A 14680-nucleotide genomic window follows, 5' to 3' on the forward strand; every position below is an offset into this window, starting at 1 on the left:
TGGAGGTTAAAAGTACCTTAACAATGATCTTTAACCTCCTCATTCGCTAAGTTAGGAAAAGGAGGACCAATTAGTAAAAGAAACTTTTCTGGTAAACCATTACCCATGTAGTTTTGGATCTAGAAATTGTGACAAGACAGTTTTATTAAACAGATATACAGATGGGTTCCTTCTATTCCCCTTTAATAAAATTCCTCACAGCATAAAAATTTAATGTTTTAAATCAAACTCTTTCACTTGAGTTTTTAAACTCATATATTTCTCCATCTTGAAGGAATTTCTGTTTCAATAGGAATTTGTCTATTTCAATAGCTGCTTTCTTAAAGATAAATTGTGCCCTGTTAAACCTCTAAATCCATAGCTTTTCTTAAATGTTCCTGCTAATTAACTCTGCATCATTTGACCACCACAACTTTCTTGAATCTTGTTCTTCTCTTGTCTTCTGTGGAATTTAACCCTATTCTATTTTTCTTATTTCTGAGAATGCATCTCTATTCACCTCAGTCACTCTTCTTTTTCCTAATCTTAAAATATAAGTATTCCTTGGACTGTCTTCTCAACCTTTTTTATTTCTCTCTCTTTACACTCTTGGCTTGCCTACTTAGGCCATCCTAGCTTCGTCTGTCCTCTCCTGTTCAACAAATACGTATTGACTCCATCTCTTGAGCCCTGACTATTCCCTTGAACACTTGGCCTGAGTGTACAGCCTCCTCTTACTCAGCCTTTCCATCAGGAAATTCCACTGGTTCCAGTGTTGATCGTTTCCTAAATCAGTAGTACCACCTGGGCAAACACTATACTCTCTAAGGGTCTCAGTTTTCTTTAAGAGTTGTTGTGAGGATTACATGAGTTAATTCGTATAAAACATTTGAAATAGCCTCTGGAATATGGTAAATGCTTACTAATTTGAACTATGATTTTATCTTATTCCCAAGTCCAGATACTAAGTTGTATAGAAGGTTCCTTCCAGATAACTTTTACACTAATCTTTGCTTTCTATTAGTAATAGCAGTACAGTAGCCTAAGTTCTTATTTACTTTCCCAGTATTATTGCTATAAACTCCTAATTGATTTTTCCATAGCCAGTCTCTCCTGACTTTGTTACTCAAGACATATTAAATTGTGCTGCTGTGATAAACAACCCTGAATTCTTAGGTGCATAATCAACAGAAGTTCATTTCTGTCCATTATAGTCACTCAGGGGCTCAGTCTGATAGAGGCCCTGTCTTTCACAGTCCCAGGCGCAGAGGGATAGAGAAGTTGGAGTTGAACACCACCGATTAAATGCTTCTCCGCAGAAGTGCTAGGACTCGCTTCCACTGACATTTCATTTGTCTCAACAAAGTCAAAAACCCAGTCACTGTGTGATAGGCAGAGAGAGAAACATACACTTTTGATTTATAAAGTTTAAAACTTTTCCTTAAAGTAAGTGTCTTCAAACTCATGGCAGGGAGGGGATCTGTTATTCAATGATTTGATGGAGAACTTATAAATTCAAGAGATAGTAAAGATAGATAGATAGGTAGGTAGGTAGATAGATGGATAGATAGATAGGTAGACCTAAGAGTTTAAATGGATTTATGAATGCTCAATTAATAAAGCAATCTTCCTATTCCTTTAATGATCTAACCTTTATAAATTTGTCCCTGTTTAAAGAAGGTAATTGTGTTTCTCCAAAATGTCCACTAATGATATAGTTAGAGGTAAAATATTGGGCTGGATCCCAGGGCTCTTGGTGCAACCAACTATGCAATGTTCTCAGACTTAGGGCCGCTCTGCTATAGTATCTGAATAGGCAGTTAAATAAGGGTAAGCAGTACAGGACATGTATTTATTCCAACACATTCAGCCCTTATCTTCTCTTGACCTCCCCTTATATTAGTATCCTCACCTTCACCCTACTCAGTTAACACTGATTCTATAAATTTCCTCCAACAGCCAAGCTTCTTTCTACCCCTTGGTGTGTGCACTTGCCCCCCTCTCAGTTTAGAATACTCTTCTCAGCGTGACTGGCTTCATCACTCAATACTCAGCTCAATTGTCTCCTCTGCCAGAGGCCTTCCTTGACCACCCCATTTAATGTTGTCCCTCCCCCAACTTTCCTGTCCCTTGTTACCAATGTATTCTATCTTATTTTCTTCAGATCACTTATCACTATCTGAAGTTGGCATTTATTTACTTAATTATTGTCTTTCCCCACAACAATAGGAAGGAAAGCTCGGTGAAGGCAAGGACATTCTCTTTTCTCTGTTGTATATCTAACTCCAAGAACAGTGCCTGCCACATAGTAGGTACAAAGCACATATCTTTTAATTTTTTTTTTTTTTTTTTTTTTTTTTTTTTTTTCGGTACGCGGGCCTCACACTGTTGTGGCCTCTCCCGTGTGGAGCACAGGCTCTGGATGCGCAGGCTCAGCGGCCATGGCTCACGGGCCCAGCCGCTCCACGGCATATGGGATCTTCCCGGATCGGGGCACGAACCTGTGTCCCCTGCATCGGCAGGCGGACTCTCAACCACTGCGCCACTAGGGAAGCCCAAAGCACATATCTTTTAAATGAACGATCAAATCCTGGGAGTTGATCCTTAATGGGAGCAAAATGTTAAAAGGGAGCAATCCTAAAAATAAGAACTCTTTTTTTTCTTAAAGAAATCTTTAATATAGTGGCATTTTAGGCATTAGCCAGCTGTTGGAAAAAGAGTTTTGGAGATGACCGGCCTTCTTGGCGCTCCTTAAACTATCCTAAGTGTGCAGTGACCTGCTCTGTAACCAGCAAGGCGCTGCTTCCTATCATGAGACCCAAGACTAAGGAACATTTAAACAGTTTCATTACTAATAACTATAATCTAGGCAGATATTTTTGACTAAAAATAATTTATTGATTAGCTAAATATTCTTCCCTAACTCTGGACATCAACTTTGTGACATAGACATACCCTCCAACACATTTAGATACAATACTAATACATCATAGTATGTTAATAGAATGCATTTCTATACAGTACCTGCAGTCGTGTTAAAAATACTAAATTTTAAATTCCTGTCATCTCCAGCAATCAAAGAATTAGCATGAGAAACTCAGTTTTCATATACTCTTCAGAGAGAGATGTTTTCTTGAATGTTTAACTTGTTTAGGGTTTCTTGCCGTTAGAGCTGGTCATTGGAATTTCAGTTATAAGCTAAGACCACATTCTTATGCAGCTATATTTGCATTTTACATGCTGATATATTTGCCAGTACATTAATTAAAAGGGACTGTGTCATACCATTTTTGTATCCCTATATTTGTGGGGATATATATTCAATAAACATTTGAATAAATGGTTACTACTTTACTAGCCGAAAACTGTAGATGGTCATTTGAGTAAATGAAACATAGCTTATTAAATTGTAATGTAGGATCATAATAATTTCAAATTCCACATTTTAGGAAAGAAATAACATTTAATAGAGAGAAAATATTTAGTGAGGTGAACTTTAGATGGGAGCAGGGTTTGTTACCCTCTTTTCCTCCCTCCCATAAGGAATATGCCAGAATTCAAGAAATGGCACTTGAAATCCAGCTCTCCACTCAATGACTGGTAAATGGTGCAGTCGAATCTGAGTGATCATAGTGACAGGTATTCAGTGAGCTCTTGGCACCTGCCTCCAGAAACACAGGAATGGGAAGGAAAGGGAATTAAGGCTTTCAAGGTGGCATAATGTTTGGGAACTTGGCCAGTCTCACTGGGTTTTTTCCTACTCTATCATTATTCCTATTGTCTTCTAACTTTTAAGCCCTCCAAGCCCTCTCTAGCACTACTTACTAGCCTAAGATGTTATAAATAGTCCCACTCAAGTGTCGTTTCTGCCCCTGCGCTGCAGTTCTTACTCCATTGTATGAGCTGATGGGCCCTCTATACTTTATTCATAAAATTCGGAGTCACTCTAGTCTCTAATTCCTTGGGCAGGTTCTCTCCTAACCACCTTCCCAGCTCTCAGGAAGATGAAATATTTTTTCACGACTGTATAGTTTATTCACAATGTTAGTCTTATGCTCATACTCTCACAAACTCAGAATTTGTCCTGTGTTTGCTGTTTATCTTTTTTTTTTTTTTTTTTTTTTCCGGTACGCGGGCCTCACACCGCCGCGGCCTCTCCCATTGAGGAGCACAGGATCTGGACGCGCAGGCCCAGCGGCCACGGCCCACGGGCCCAGCCGCTCCGCTGCACTCGCGATCTTCCCAGACGGGGGTACGAACCCGTGTCCCCTGCATCGGCAGGCGGATTCTCAACCACTGCGCCACCAGGGAAGCCCTGCTGTTTATCTTAACAGCTAGACTACTCAGTTCTATTCATTCAAACCTATTAAAAATACTTTTGGCCTATAAACTTCATTTAGTTTAATCACATAGCTCCTATAATCCCGTAAATATGCTATTTAAGTCTTTGGAGAATATTTACAAATATTTTACCTGCCTTTCATTACCTTTCTCCCAATGATAGGCGGATACTAGATTTGCCTTTTAAAAGATCTTTTGGGATACAACTTTCAACAACTACAGTCATGTCATAAAATAAATCACTTGTATTGGCAACTTTACACATTTCAAGAATACTAAATATATAAAGTTCTTCATTATTTTTCTAACGCCAAAAATTAGAAAACATTCATAAAACAATATTTAGAAATGTGGAAACACTGTTTCTTTCTGGAATTGAGTATCCTGTATCAATGCCCAATATTATTGTGTAGTAATCTCTTAGAATTAGCTTAAAAGCCATGATACACCTTTAGCCCATGAGATGAACTATGCAAATTGAATTATTTGGCCTGTTTTGGTCCTTGATTGCTCTTTTCATTTGTCTGATTGTTTTAATTTTTTTTCTTGTTACCAATAACTTTTATGTTCATTTTGGAAAAAACAAAATAGAAAAAAAAAGACATTTTTAAAAAGCATAACTACCAACCAGAGAAAATTAAAACTATTTACTTTTAGCATGCTGTTCACAGTACACTTTTTTTTCCCAAAGAACATAAACATCCTGAACATATTTTATTTTTCTTTATATTCCCTTAATTCCCCTCGTGTGCAGATAACTAGTAGATCATCTATGAATCCAGGTTTCCTGAACTACCCAGTTTATCAAGAGATGTTCATTTCTCTTTATATGAATTTCTTTTCATTTGTTTGTTTGTGACAGTGTGTCACTCTGGGATTTGAATGTACCTGTGTCCCCTAGTAGTAGGGTAAATCTCTATTTGGTATGTGTGCCAGCCAAAGCTAAGTTGCAGATACCTGCTTTCTCTTGCCCTTTCTCCCATATCAAGAACATATTTTATGTCAATAAATATTTATTTACAACAGCATTTTCAAAGGTACGTTCTATTTTATTGATGAACATAACTTATTTAAACACCCTCTACTGTTGGACATTTATGGGGTTTTACCGTGTGTGTGTATGTGTTTTACTATTATAATCAATTCTGCAGTAAATATCATTCTTGCTAAAACTATGAACATTGCTGTTTTCCCTTAGGATAAGTCCTAAAAGTAGTATTGATAGGTTAAAGGGTAGGCATGTTTTTTAAATGTTTTTGATACATATTGCCATATTGCCCTTCAGAAATCTGTCATTGGTACTACTACCAGCAGTATTGGAAAGTTACCATTACCAGACCCTTACAAAATTTCTCTTTTAAAGTAATTGATAATGTAATGAATGAGTCTGTGCTTTCTTAACCACACTAAGCATTCCAAATGATCGCCCATGTTTACAGATTCTTTACTACAAAGAATTCCTTAAATAAAGAGTCACAAAACTTTTAAAATGTTGGTTGATATCTTGTTTGCTCGCAGTATTGTTTGCTTATAGTTTTAGGTGATGTCTAAGTGAGGAAAGTAAAGGAAACCAGTAGTGATACCCTAGCCTCAGTCTTCCTCCCTTCAAAACACAGCACTGGAGAGCAACTACTCGTAAACTCACCCCTGGTGATCTCTAAGTTTCAAGGAGATGAGAAGTAAAACCATTTTACAAAACTTTTAGTAACCCTTTTTGTAGATAATGCATTATCAAAGTAGTTAGGTTGAAGAGAAGTATACTTCGCTAAAACCAAATGCTCATTAAAATACTTATCTATAATCTGATTTATCCGTTCAGTTAGTATTTTATTATATCCTGCTTAATTTTGGCCACGTTCTTTATGCCCTTATATCCAACCATGAGAATTAAAATGCAAAAATCACAAGGTACAATATTTTGAGAGTCTATCTTTGACTTCCTTGGTAGGTAGTAGATTAGGAGGTTCTTTTAGAAAAGTATGTTTGGGGTAAAAATTCCTATATAACAGGAGTACTAGTTATTGTGACTATGGAACATATTATTTTGAAAGTCTTAGTCTCAACTAAACTTTGACTTTCCTAGGCTATGCCATGCCTTTTCTGACGATAGCATACCATAAAAGTCATACGTTGCATTTTTATGTTCATTTGCCCAGAATCCATGAAACAAGAGATACTTGGGGAGCGAAGTGTTTCGTAGTTAAAGGGGACCTTATAGATATTACAGTTCAGCATGTTTAATGGATGCTTAATGGATGATGATGGTGCTGGTGGTGGTCATAATAATAAGGAGAAGGAGGAAGAGACTAATTTCTGGAGCTCTTATGTGTTTCCCATTCTGCTTAGTGCTTTACTTAGGTTTTCTCATTTATTAAATGAGGAAGTTAAGTTCCAGAAAGGGAAACAACTCCCCCAAGATCAGTCAGTAAAGCCAAAGATCAAACCCAGATTTCCTGACTCCCAGTATAGTCCGCTCTCCATTCCATAGTGCTGGCTGTATGAAAAGCCAGTTTAGACATTTGAATCTCAGAAGTTTTAAAATTTATAATTATAAATATCACTTCTATTGATGCTGTTAAGTATTTACATATATAATACATGTTGAAGGGCTTTAACCTTATTTTATCGATTGTCTATATTCCCTAATATTAATTTTGATTTACTGAATTTTTACTTTAGACATATTATCTCTATTCTTTAATATAAGAAAGTACAATAAGATAGTCTCTTATAAATGAGGAACCTGAGGGTCAAGTAGAGCAATTAACGTTTCTAAAGGAAGTCAGTTAAGTAGCGGCAAATCTGGGATTTAAGCCCGCATCTGTTGCCTCCAGAACTCTTTCTGCTTTACTCTATAGTTGCTTATTGAAGAATAGCAAAATTAAACAAGCTTGGAAATGATTGATTTGGGGCATTGTAGAAGTGTTATACACTGCCTCCTCTCTTTCTCTCTTGTTTATTTATGCCTCATTTCTTCATAAAACTAATGTGAAGTAATGTGAATAGTACAATTTACTGTCTTTTTAAAAAATTTCATACTGAGTCTTTTCCCTCTTAAATACTTGGAGGAAACGAACATAGGTTAATAAAGGTAACATGTGTTGGGAATTCCCTGGTGGTCCAGTGGTTAGGACTCCATGCTTCCACTGCCGGGGGCCCAGGTTTGATCCCTGGTCCTAACCTTTCAGCAGGTTTTACTCTAGGATAGAGGGGAGAAAATATTTTAAAAATTTTTAAATGTTTAAAAAATGATTGCCTTCTGACCATATTGTCTAGAAAACTGATAATGTTTCTTTCTTTCAAATGAATGCAAGAGGAAAATCTTTTCTTCAGTTTTGGAATATAAACATATCAATATATGAAAGTATAAAGTGAAATAAATTATTTTTAATTCAAAACTAACGAAAACATCAATCCCTGTTAGAAAATGTAACAACTATTAGAAAAATCTTATTAATAAAATGAGAAAACTTAAAGAGCCACTCTTAGCAATAGGTGCTGTAATTTTTGCCATTTTTTGTAAAATTCCCCCACTCATCGAATTTCTCTTTGAAAGCTATAGTAAAACAAATTCGAGAAGAATGCTTTGGAAAATTCTTTCATATGTTATATGGCTGCCTCAAAGTGTATTGCACGTGCAGGACAGCATATTCTCTTAAATGAGCCCACTGATTTTTCGCAAATATTTTTTTCCTGTGGCCATGCACACCAGTGCCTTCTTTGACAGCAGAAAAGAAATCATGTCTGATTTTGGATAGTTATGTTAAGGTTGGCCCTGAATAGTAAAACCCATTCAAGAACATGGTATTTGAAAATTTTTGAGTCCTAAAAGTATGTCCCACTAATAATATAATTGAATTATACTCCAGATATTTCATCTAAAATACCTTTTCTGTCTTTTCCTTTTTACTCTTGTCCTCACTTTTAACGATCCGTCGGCCTACAGTGTCTTTACATCCAAAATGCAAAGCAGACAAATGGGCATCTCAGGGAAGAACATGACTAAAAGCACCAGCATCAGCGGAGACATGTGCTCGCTGGAGAAGAATGATGGCAGCCAGTCTGACACTGCGGTGTGCGCCTTGGGCACCAGCAGCAAAAAGCGGCGCTCTAGCATTGGGGCCAAAATGGTAGCTATTGTTGGTCTCTCCCGGAAAAGCCGCAGTGCTTCTCAGCTCAGCCAAACGGGTAGGCATTTTTATGTTACTCTTTTGACTTCCTAGTTGAGTTGTAATTAATTAAAATACATATTCTTTTCTCTTACTTATTCTGTCTCAGTAATGTGTTCCAGAAGGAAAGGGGCATATTTTAAACTAGTTAACTTTTCCGAAAATATAACAATGACTTTGTTTTTCAGTGATCAGTGAACCTGCTTCTCAGTGAACCTTGGTTACTGTTCTTGAAATGCACTTAACGTCTTTTCTCCTCAGAGAGGAGTTAAGCTGTGGTTCTCCTGATTGTCAGTTGCTGGTCCTTTGTAAAGGTACTCTGATCTGTGAGATATTTGCTTTTCTTTAGGTTCCTCAAGTTGGAACCAGCCAAGTTAATTTCCACTCCCAGCAAGTGACCGTGATGAAGATGACACCACATATTTTGTGTGAATAATACACTTCATTTATTGCTGACAGCCTAACTTCTTTTTCAGTTTGTAAGCAGCATTTACCAGTTGTATCCATTTTCTCACTGCAGTTTTTATTTCCCTGTTAACACTTCAAGCAGCAATATTCTCCAGCAGCAGGGATGGAGGAATTTTCTGCTGACAGGGAAGATACTCAAAGCTTTGCTACTTCAAAATTCAGTCTCTAATTACATCTGCAAAAATAAATTAGATACCACACTCCTACTCAGAAAAGCCACTGTCAGTAATTAAGAAATTTGTGAGTCAAAGCAATGCCTTTTTTCAAATGGGTGTTGATAATTAAGCATTAAGTCCCTGGTATCTTGGAAATAATAGCATATCTTCTACTTAACACACAAACAAAAGCATATAATATGGTGTTTCTTTTACAGCAAATAAATTATGGGCAAATGGATTAAATCTCATTTATGTCTGAATACTAGGGTTCTGGTACAGAGAAGCCAGGGCATAAATCTACAGCACAAAAGAATTTAAGGATATGTTAATTCCTGGACCCGGCTAACCTTGGTTTTACAAACCGTAACAGTGATTCTGGAATTTGAGCCTTCTATAATAGTATTATTTTGAAATAATTATTTGATGGCATTCCTTATATCCTGGTTGTAACTTACTATATTTAATGTGATTATGTTAGAGTAATTTTTCACTTGGTGTTTTAAAATGTTACTTTGCATTTTACTATAGAATTAGAAGTTTAATTTATGGACATAAAGATCATATTTAAAGGATTTTAAAAATTGCTAACATTTATACATAATTAACTGTGTTGTGCTAAAATGACAGATGTTGGCCTTTTGAAATTGAGAGGTTTTTTTCTCTCACAGTTAGAACTTTATTTCTTGCATTTTTCTCTTTAAAACTTACAAACATTTGTAAACCCAAAACTGCCCTAAAAAAATAAAGTCTATTAATCTAAAAAATGAAGAACCTAAAATAGACACTGATAAGACTACAAGTTAGAGAATATGTGGTGTTAAATGAAATAAATAATTCTATTCATTCAGGGGTTTGAGCACTTACTATGTGCCAGGCACATGGAGAACACAGATGAATAAGAAATCATTTATAACCTGAGTTGCTTATACTCTAGTAGAAGATAGATACTTACACAGATTGCTTCAAGATCCTATGTCAGTGGTAAAACTAGAATTACATAGCAGGTGTGCTGAGTGCTCAGAGGAGGATTGTTTGAACCAACCTAGAATTCCAGGAGTGAATACCTGGAGGAGATGTTGCTTGATTCCAGACCTGAAGAAAGAGTGATTACTAACCAGGTAAAGGACAATTAGAAAGGTGTTCCAGATGGAAACCATAATGACAAAGGAATGGAAGTATTACATATACAGGAATGATAGGAAATAGGTGTGATTTTAACAAAAAAATTTGGACTGAATGTGGCTAGAGGCAAGGTCGATAGGTCATGGAGAGTCTTACAGATCATATTAATTTGTAGGTGAGAGGAAGTTTTAAAGGGTTTTCAGTAGAGAAGTGATATGGTTAGATTTGCATAGTATATATTTTGTACGCCATTCAGGCTGCCATTTACTTATCTAACAAATATTTTTTGAGCATCTACCATACGCTGTATTCTAAAGAAAACACGGACAAGACGAGATCCTTCTCTTGGAGCTTATATCTAGTGGAGCTGCAATAAAGAAGTAAACATAAGTCAGCATCTGGTAAAGAGGATTTTAGGATGAATTAGCAGAGTAGGACAATATTTCAGATAAGAGATAAGATCCTGAACTAAGTGAGTTGTCAGTTAAAATAAAGATAGAGAGCGGTTGATAAATTCAGGGGGTTGTTAATAAGCAAAGTTAGTAGTCAGTCACCTGATTTATTGATGGGTCGGATGTGGGGAGGTGAAGGGGAGAAGATTCTAAGGTAATCCCCGTATTTCTGGCTTGCATCCCTGGATGGATGGTTGTGGTGCTATTAATGGATATTGGAAGTATAAAAGAAGGAAGGTTGGGAGAAGGAGAGGTGTCAATTTAGGACACTTTGAATCTGAGATATCGATGGAACATCCAAGTAGAAATGTCTAGAACATATTTAAATAAACTCTTCTAAATCTTGTGTCAGAACCAGAGACATAAATCTGGGAGTTATGACATTTAGAGGTTGCTTGAAACCATGAACATGAGTGAGACTGCCCAAGAAGAACACTACAGATAAAAGAGCAGTAGGTGAAGGCAGTACTCTGTGGAAGATTAACCTTTTAGAATTGGACAGAGGAACAGGAGCCAATGAAGACCAAGAAGAAATTATCATGAAGAAAGGACAAACACTATGAGAGTAGTGTCACAGAAGCTAAGAGTATAGAACGTTTGAAGAAAATGGTCAATATTTCTCAGTGATCAATTTCATGTCTTCATAGTTTTGGCATTAATATCCCATATATCTTTCTTTGACAATATTTTTATTTAAAAATAGAGATCCGTTGACCATACACTGATTTGATTTTTATTGTCAAAAACACTGTGATGTTAGCAGATTTAAGAAATGTAGTTTAGTTCTTTGTTATACCATATAACCCCTTCTTATGTATATAGCATAGCAGAAAATAATGTGTTCCTTTTTGTTGTTGTCTACGTTTATATTCAGTAACATTATAATTGTTAAATTTTTTATCATTCTTAAAATGTACAATTGCATTCCTACGTACACACCATATAGCTTCGACCTACATTGACAATAGAGTTCAGAATATCTCTCATTTTAAAGCCGGAGATTAACTGTAGAATAGCCAACAGAGATTGTTTTGTAATTACTGGACTCCAAACTTTCAGTGGGTTTCTAAATTCTGTATTTCTGTGTATATGTCTCAAGTAAGGTTTTTATGTTTTCTTTTCTTAAAAATGCAGTAACAAGCTCTAACAGTGTTTAAAACTGAAATCTTCAAATTTAATACCTAAACTGTTATCATATGATAACATTATCTAAAAAAATGAATGGATTTATGGTGTTGGATCTTACAATGGATCCTTTGTTTTGATTTTTCTGGCCTTTGCATGGAGATCTGCATGTAATTAATTTATAGTTATCATTTAATTAATAATATACCATAATATCTTCAACTTCTTAAAATGATACTCATCAATGTAAAAGTTAATATCATGTTACCAGTATGGATTTCAAGACCGGATAAAGACTGCTTACTTGACTTCTGAAGAGTAGAAAACTCAGCAAAATGGTATCTTTCTAAAGAATGTCGAAATTACTCTGGATTATGATTATGTATGATTATGTAGGATCAGTAATCATATATAAACAATAATTGGTGAAGGGAAACCATTTATAAAGATATGTTGGTTAATACACATAGTAGCTAAGTCATATCTCTCTTCTTTTCCCAGGCTATTTTGTATCCTTCTTTGACTGTTAAGTAGAAACTCACCATTTTTAAAGCTTAAATATATCTTGCTAAACATCACAACCTTGTAGAAAGCACATAGGGTGAATAAGGAGACTTGGATGCTATTGCTTACTCTGGGTTATATAAGATATCAAATATGGCTTCTTAAAAAAACCTGCCCAACATATCTGAGTCATAGAATGTTCATCTGACAGTTGGATTTAACACCTGCTGTCCTAACAGAGTTTTTATAAAGATAATACTTTAAATGTATAAGAAAATGCTTTCAGAACTTAAAAATCATTCTATAGATGTAAGCTATCAATAGCAAATTCAGCCTCATGGGGAATCAAGAATTCTATTTTAGACATGTCGATGTTGAGATGCCCATGAGACGTCTAAGTACAGTCATTATATGGTTAGTTGGATATGCATCCATAGTAGGTCAAGGCTAAGCATGTAATTTGGGAGTAATCAGCAGGTAATATTTAAAGCCATAGCACTAGATAATATTACTTTGTGTAACTTGAATCAAGAAGAAAACTAAAGACAGAGCCCTGGTATATGCCAACATTTAGATATCAGGAAGAGAATCCATTAAAGGAAACTTAAGAGAGAGCATCCATTAAAGAAAATGAAAAAGAAGAATGTGGTATCTTGGAAACCAAAGGAAGAAAATATTTTAAGAAAGCTAATCATCTCTGTCAAGTGCTTCTGGTAGTTCAAATAAGATGAAGATTGGGAGTTGACCATTGGATTTAGCAAGACGGAGGAATTTGGTAAACCTTGACAAACCTTGCGATGGTGGACAAAGCCTGATTGGAGCAGGTTAACAAAAATGGGAGGTGAAGTAGAGTCTGTGAGAATAATTTCAAGAATAAAAATTAGAACATCTAATACTTATTGAGCATTTTCATGTGCTAGGCACTGTTTTAAGCACTTTACATGTAAGTCATTTAAATCTTACAATGTTATGGAGCAAGAATTACTTACTATTACCCTCATTTTATAGATGAGGGAATCAAAGTAGGCAGAAGGGGAGTAACTTCCCCAAGTTTACTTAACTAGTTAAGGGTCGAAGTTGGGATTTAAATCCAGGCAGTATAGATCTGGAGACTTCATTCTTAATTATTCTGTTATAGTCTAGACCAGCACTATCCAATAAAACTTTTAGCAGTGTCGGCATTGTTCTATATCTGCATTATCCAATACAATATGGTAGCCAACATGTGGCTACCATACAGTCAACATGTGGCTATTGAGCACTTGAAATGTGGCTTGTGTGACTGAGTAACTGAATTTTTAATTTTTTTACATCTTTAATTTATATAATTTTAAGTAGGCACATATGATTAGTGACTACTGTGTGCAAATAAAAACAATTTCTAGGATTTTTGATAAAAAGGGAAATTAAAAAATAGGACTATAGCTTGGAAGAAATAGATCAAAGAAGAGTTTTGTTTTTTTAATGAGAGGGAATACTTCTGGGAACAAATGAGTAGGTGAGAGAGCTTCAGATCCAGAGCTTAAGTAGAGATCAGCTGTTATAACCTGTGACCACTCAGGAATCTCTGATCTTTTCATCTTGTAGTAATTTCTAAGCTCACCCAGTACTTTATATTTCCTCTAATTATAACACTTAGTAATTGTAATCATTTATGTATTTGTCTATCTCTTGGCTAGACTGTTTTTTCTTATTTTGTACATCCTTCTCAGTGTCTGGTATAGTATCAAATATAGTGATCTCCGATGAAAGGCCCATGTACTCCTTTGGGATCCATGATGAAGTTCTCTGGAGGATGGAATGAAAATGGTAGAACTTATTTTTCCCTTTAATCTAAAAGACAAAAAAGAAATTAAGCACTACCATATTTAATATATGGCTTCACCCTAGTTTTCTCAGTTGGTCTGGATGTCAGTCAGGTGTTGCATGCTTTCTGGAGGTGTTAGTTTCCTTAACCACAAGAAAATGGGCAAGAGGCTTACAAAGATTCCTGCAATGAAACTGGATTAAGTGTGATACTAATACTGCAACTACGCAAAAAAGGTAGTCCTGAAACTTCTACTCCTGGTCAGGCTTTTCGTTAGCCACTGACGAAATAAACACAGTGACACTCTAAGATCTGACAAGAAGTCACTAAAAAAGTTCTCAGGAAAATTAATAAAATACAGATATCCACTATTATTAACAATGAACTTTACCCTACATTTATACGTTATACGATCTATGGTGTTTTGTTATGAAGTTTCTTTTTCAACTATGGCATTATTAAAACTAAGTATGAGAAAACTGAATTTGGAAGCACACCTTCGAGTTGCTCTACTTAGTAGCTAACATAATGCCAGCTGCAGTAAAATATAAACCT

The 14680-nt window shown here is 35.7% G+C and overlaps 1 protein-coding gene across 50 annotated transcripts in view; it reads left to right on the forward strand.

The window, feature by feature from the left end:
* Positions 1-14680, forward strand: part of RIMS2 (regulating synaptic membrane exocytosis 2) — a 552349-nt gene that overhangs the window by 462307 nt on the left and 75362 nt on the right. For 37 of the 50 annotated variants that reach the window (XM_059042501.2, XM_059042509.2, XM_059042507.2 and 34 more), the window contains one exon: positions 8267-8508. The exons of the other annotated variants lie outside the window; for them this stretch is intronic. In XM_059042501.2, the coding sequence (XP_058898484.1) occupies positions 8267-8508 (242 nt within the window). The remainder of the gene's footprint in view (positions 1-8266; positions 8509-14680) is intronic. 50 annotated transcript variants of the gene reach the window in all.

Source organism: Kogia breviceps, chromosome 17 (genome assembly GCF_026419965.1).
Source record: "Kogia breviceps isolate mKogBre1 chromosome 17, mKogBre1 haplotype 1, whole genome shotgun sequence".
Taxonomy (NCBI): domain Eukaryota; kingdom Metazoa; phylum Chordata; class Mammalia; order Artiodactyla; family Physeteridae; genus Kogia; species Kogia breviceps.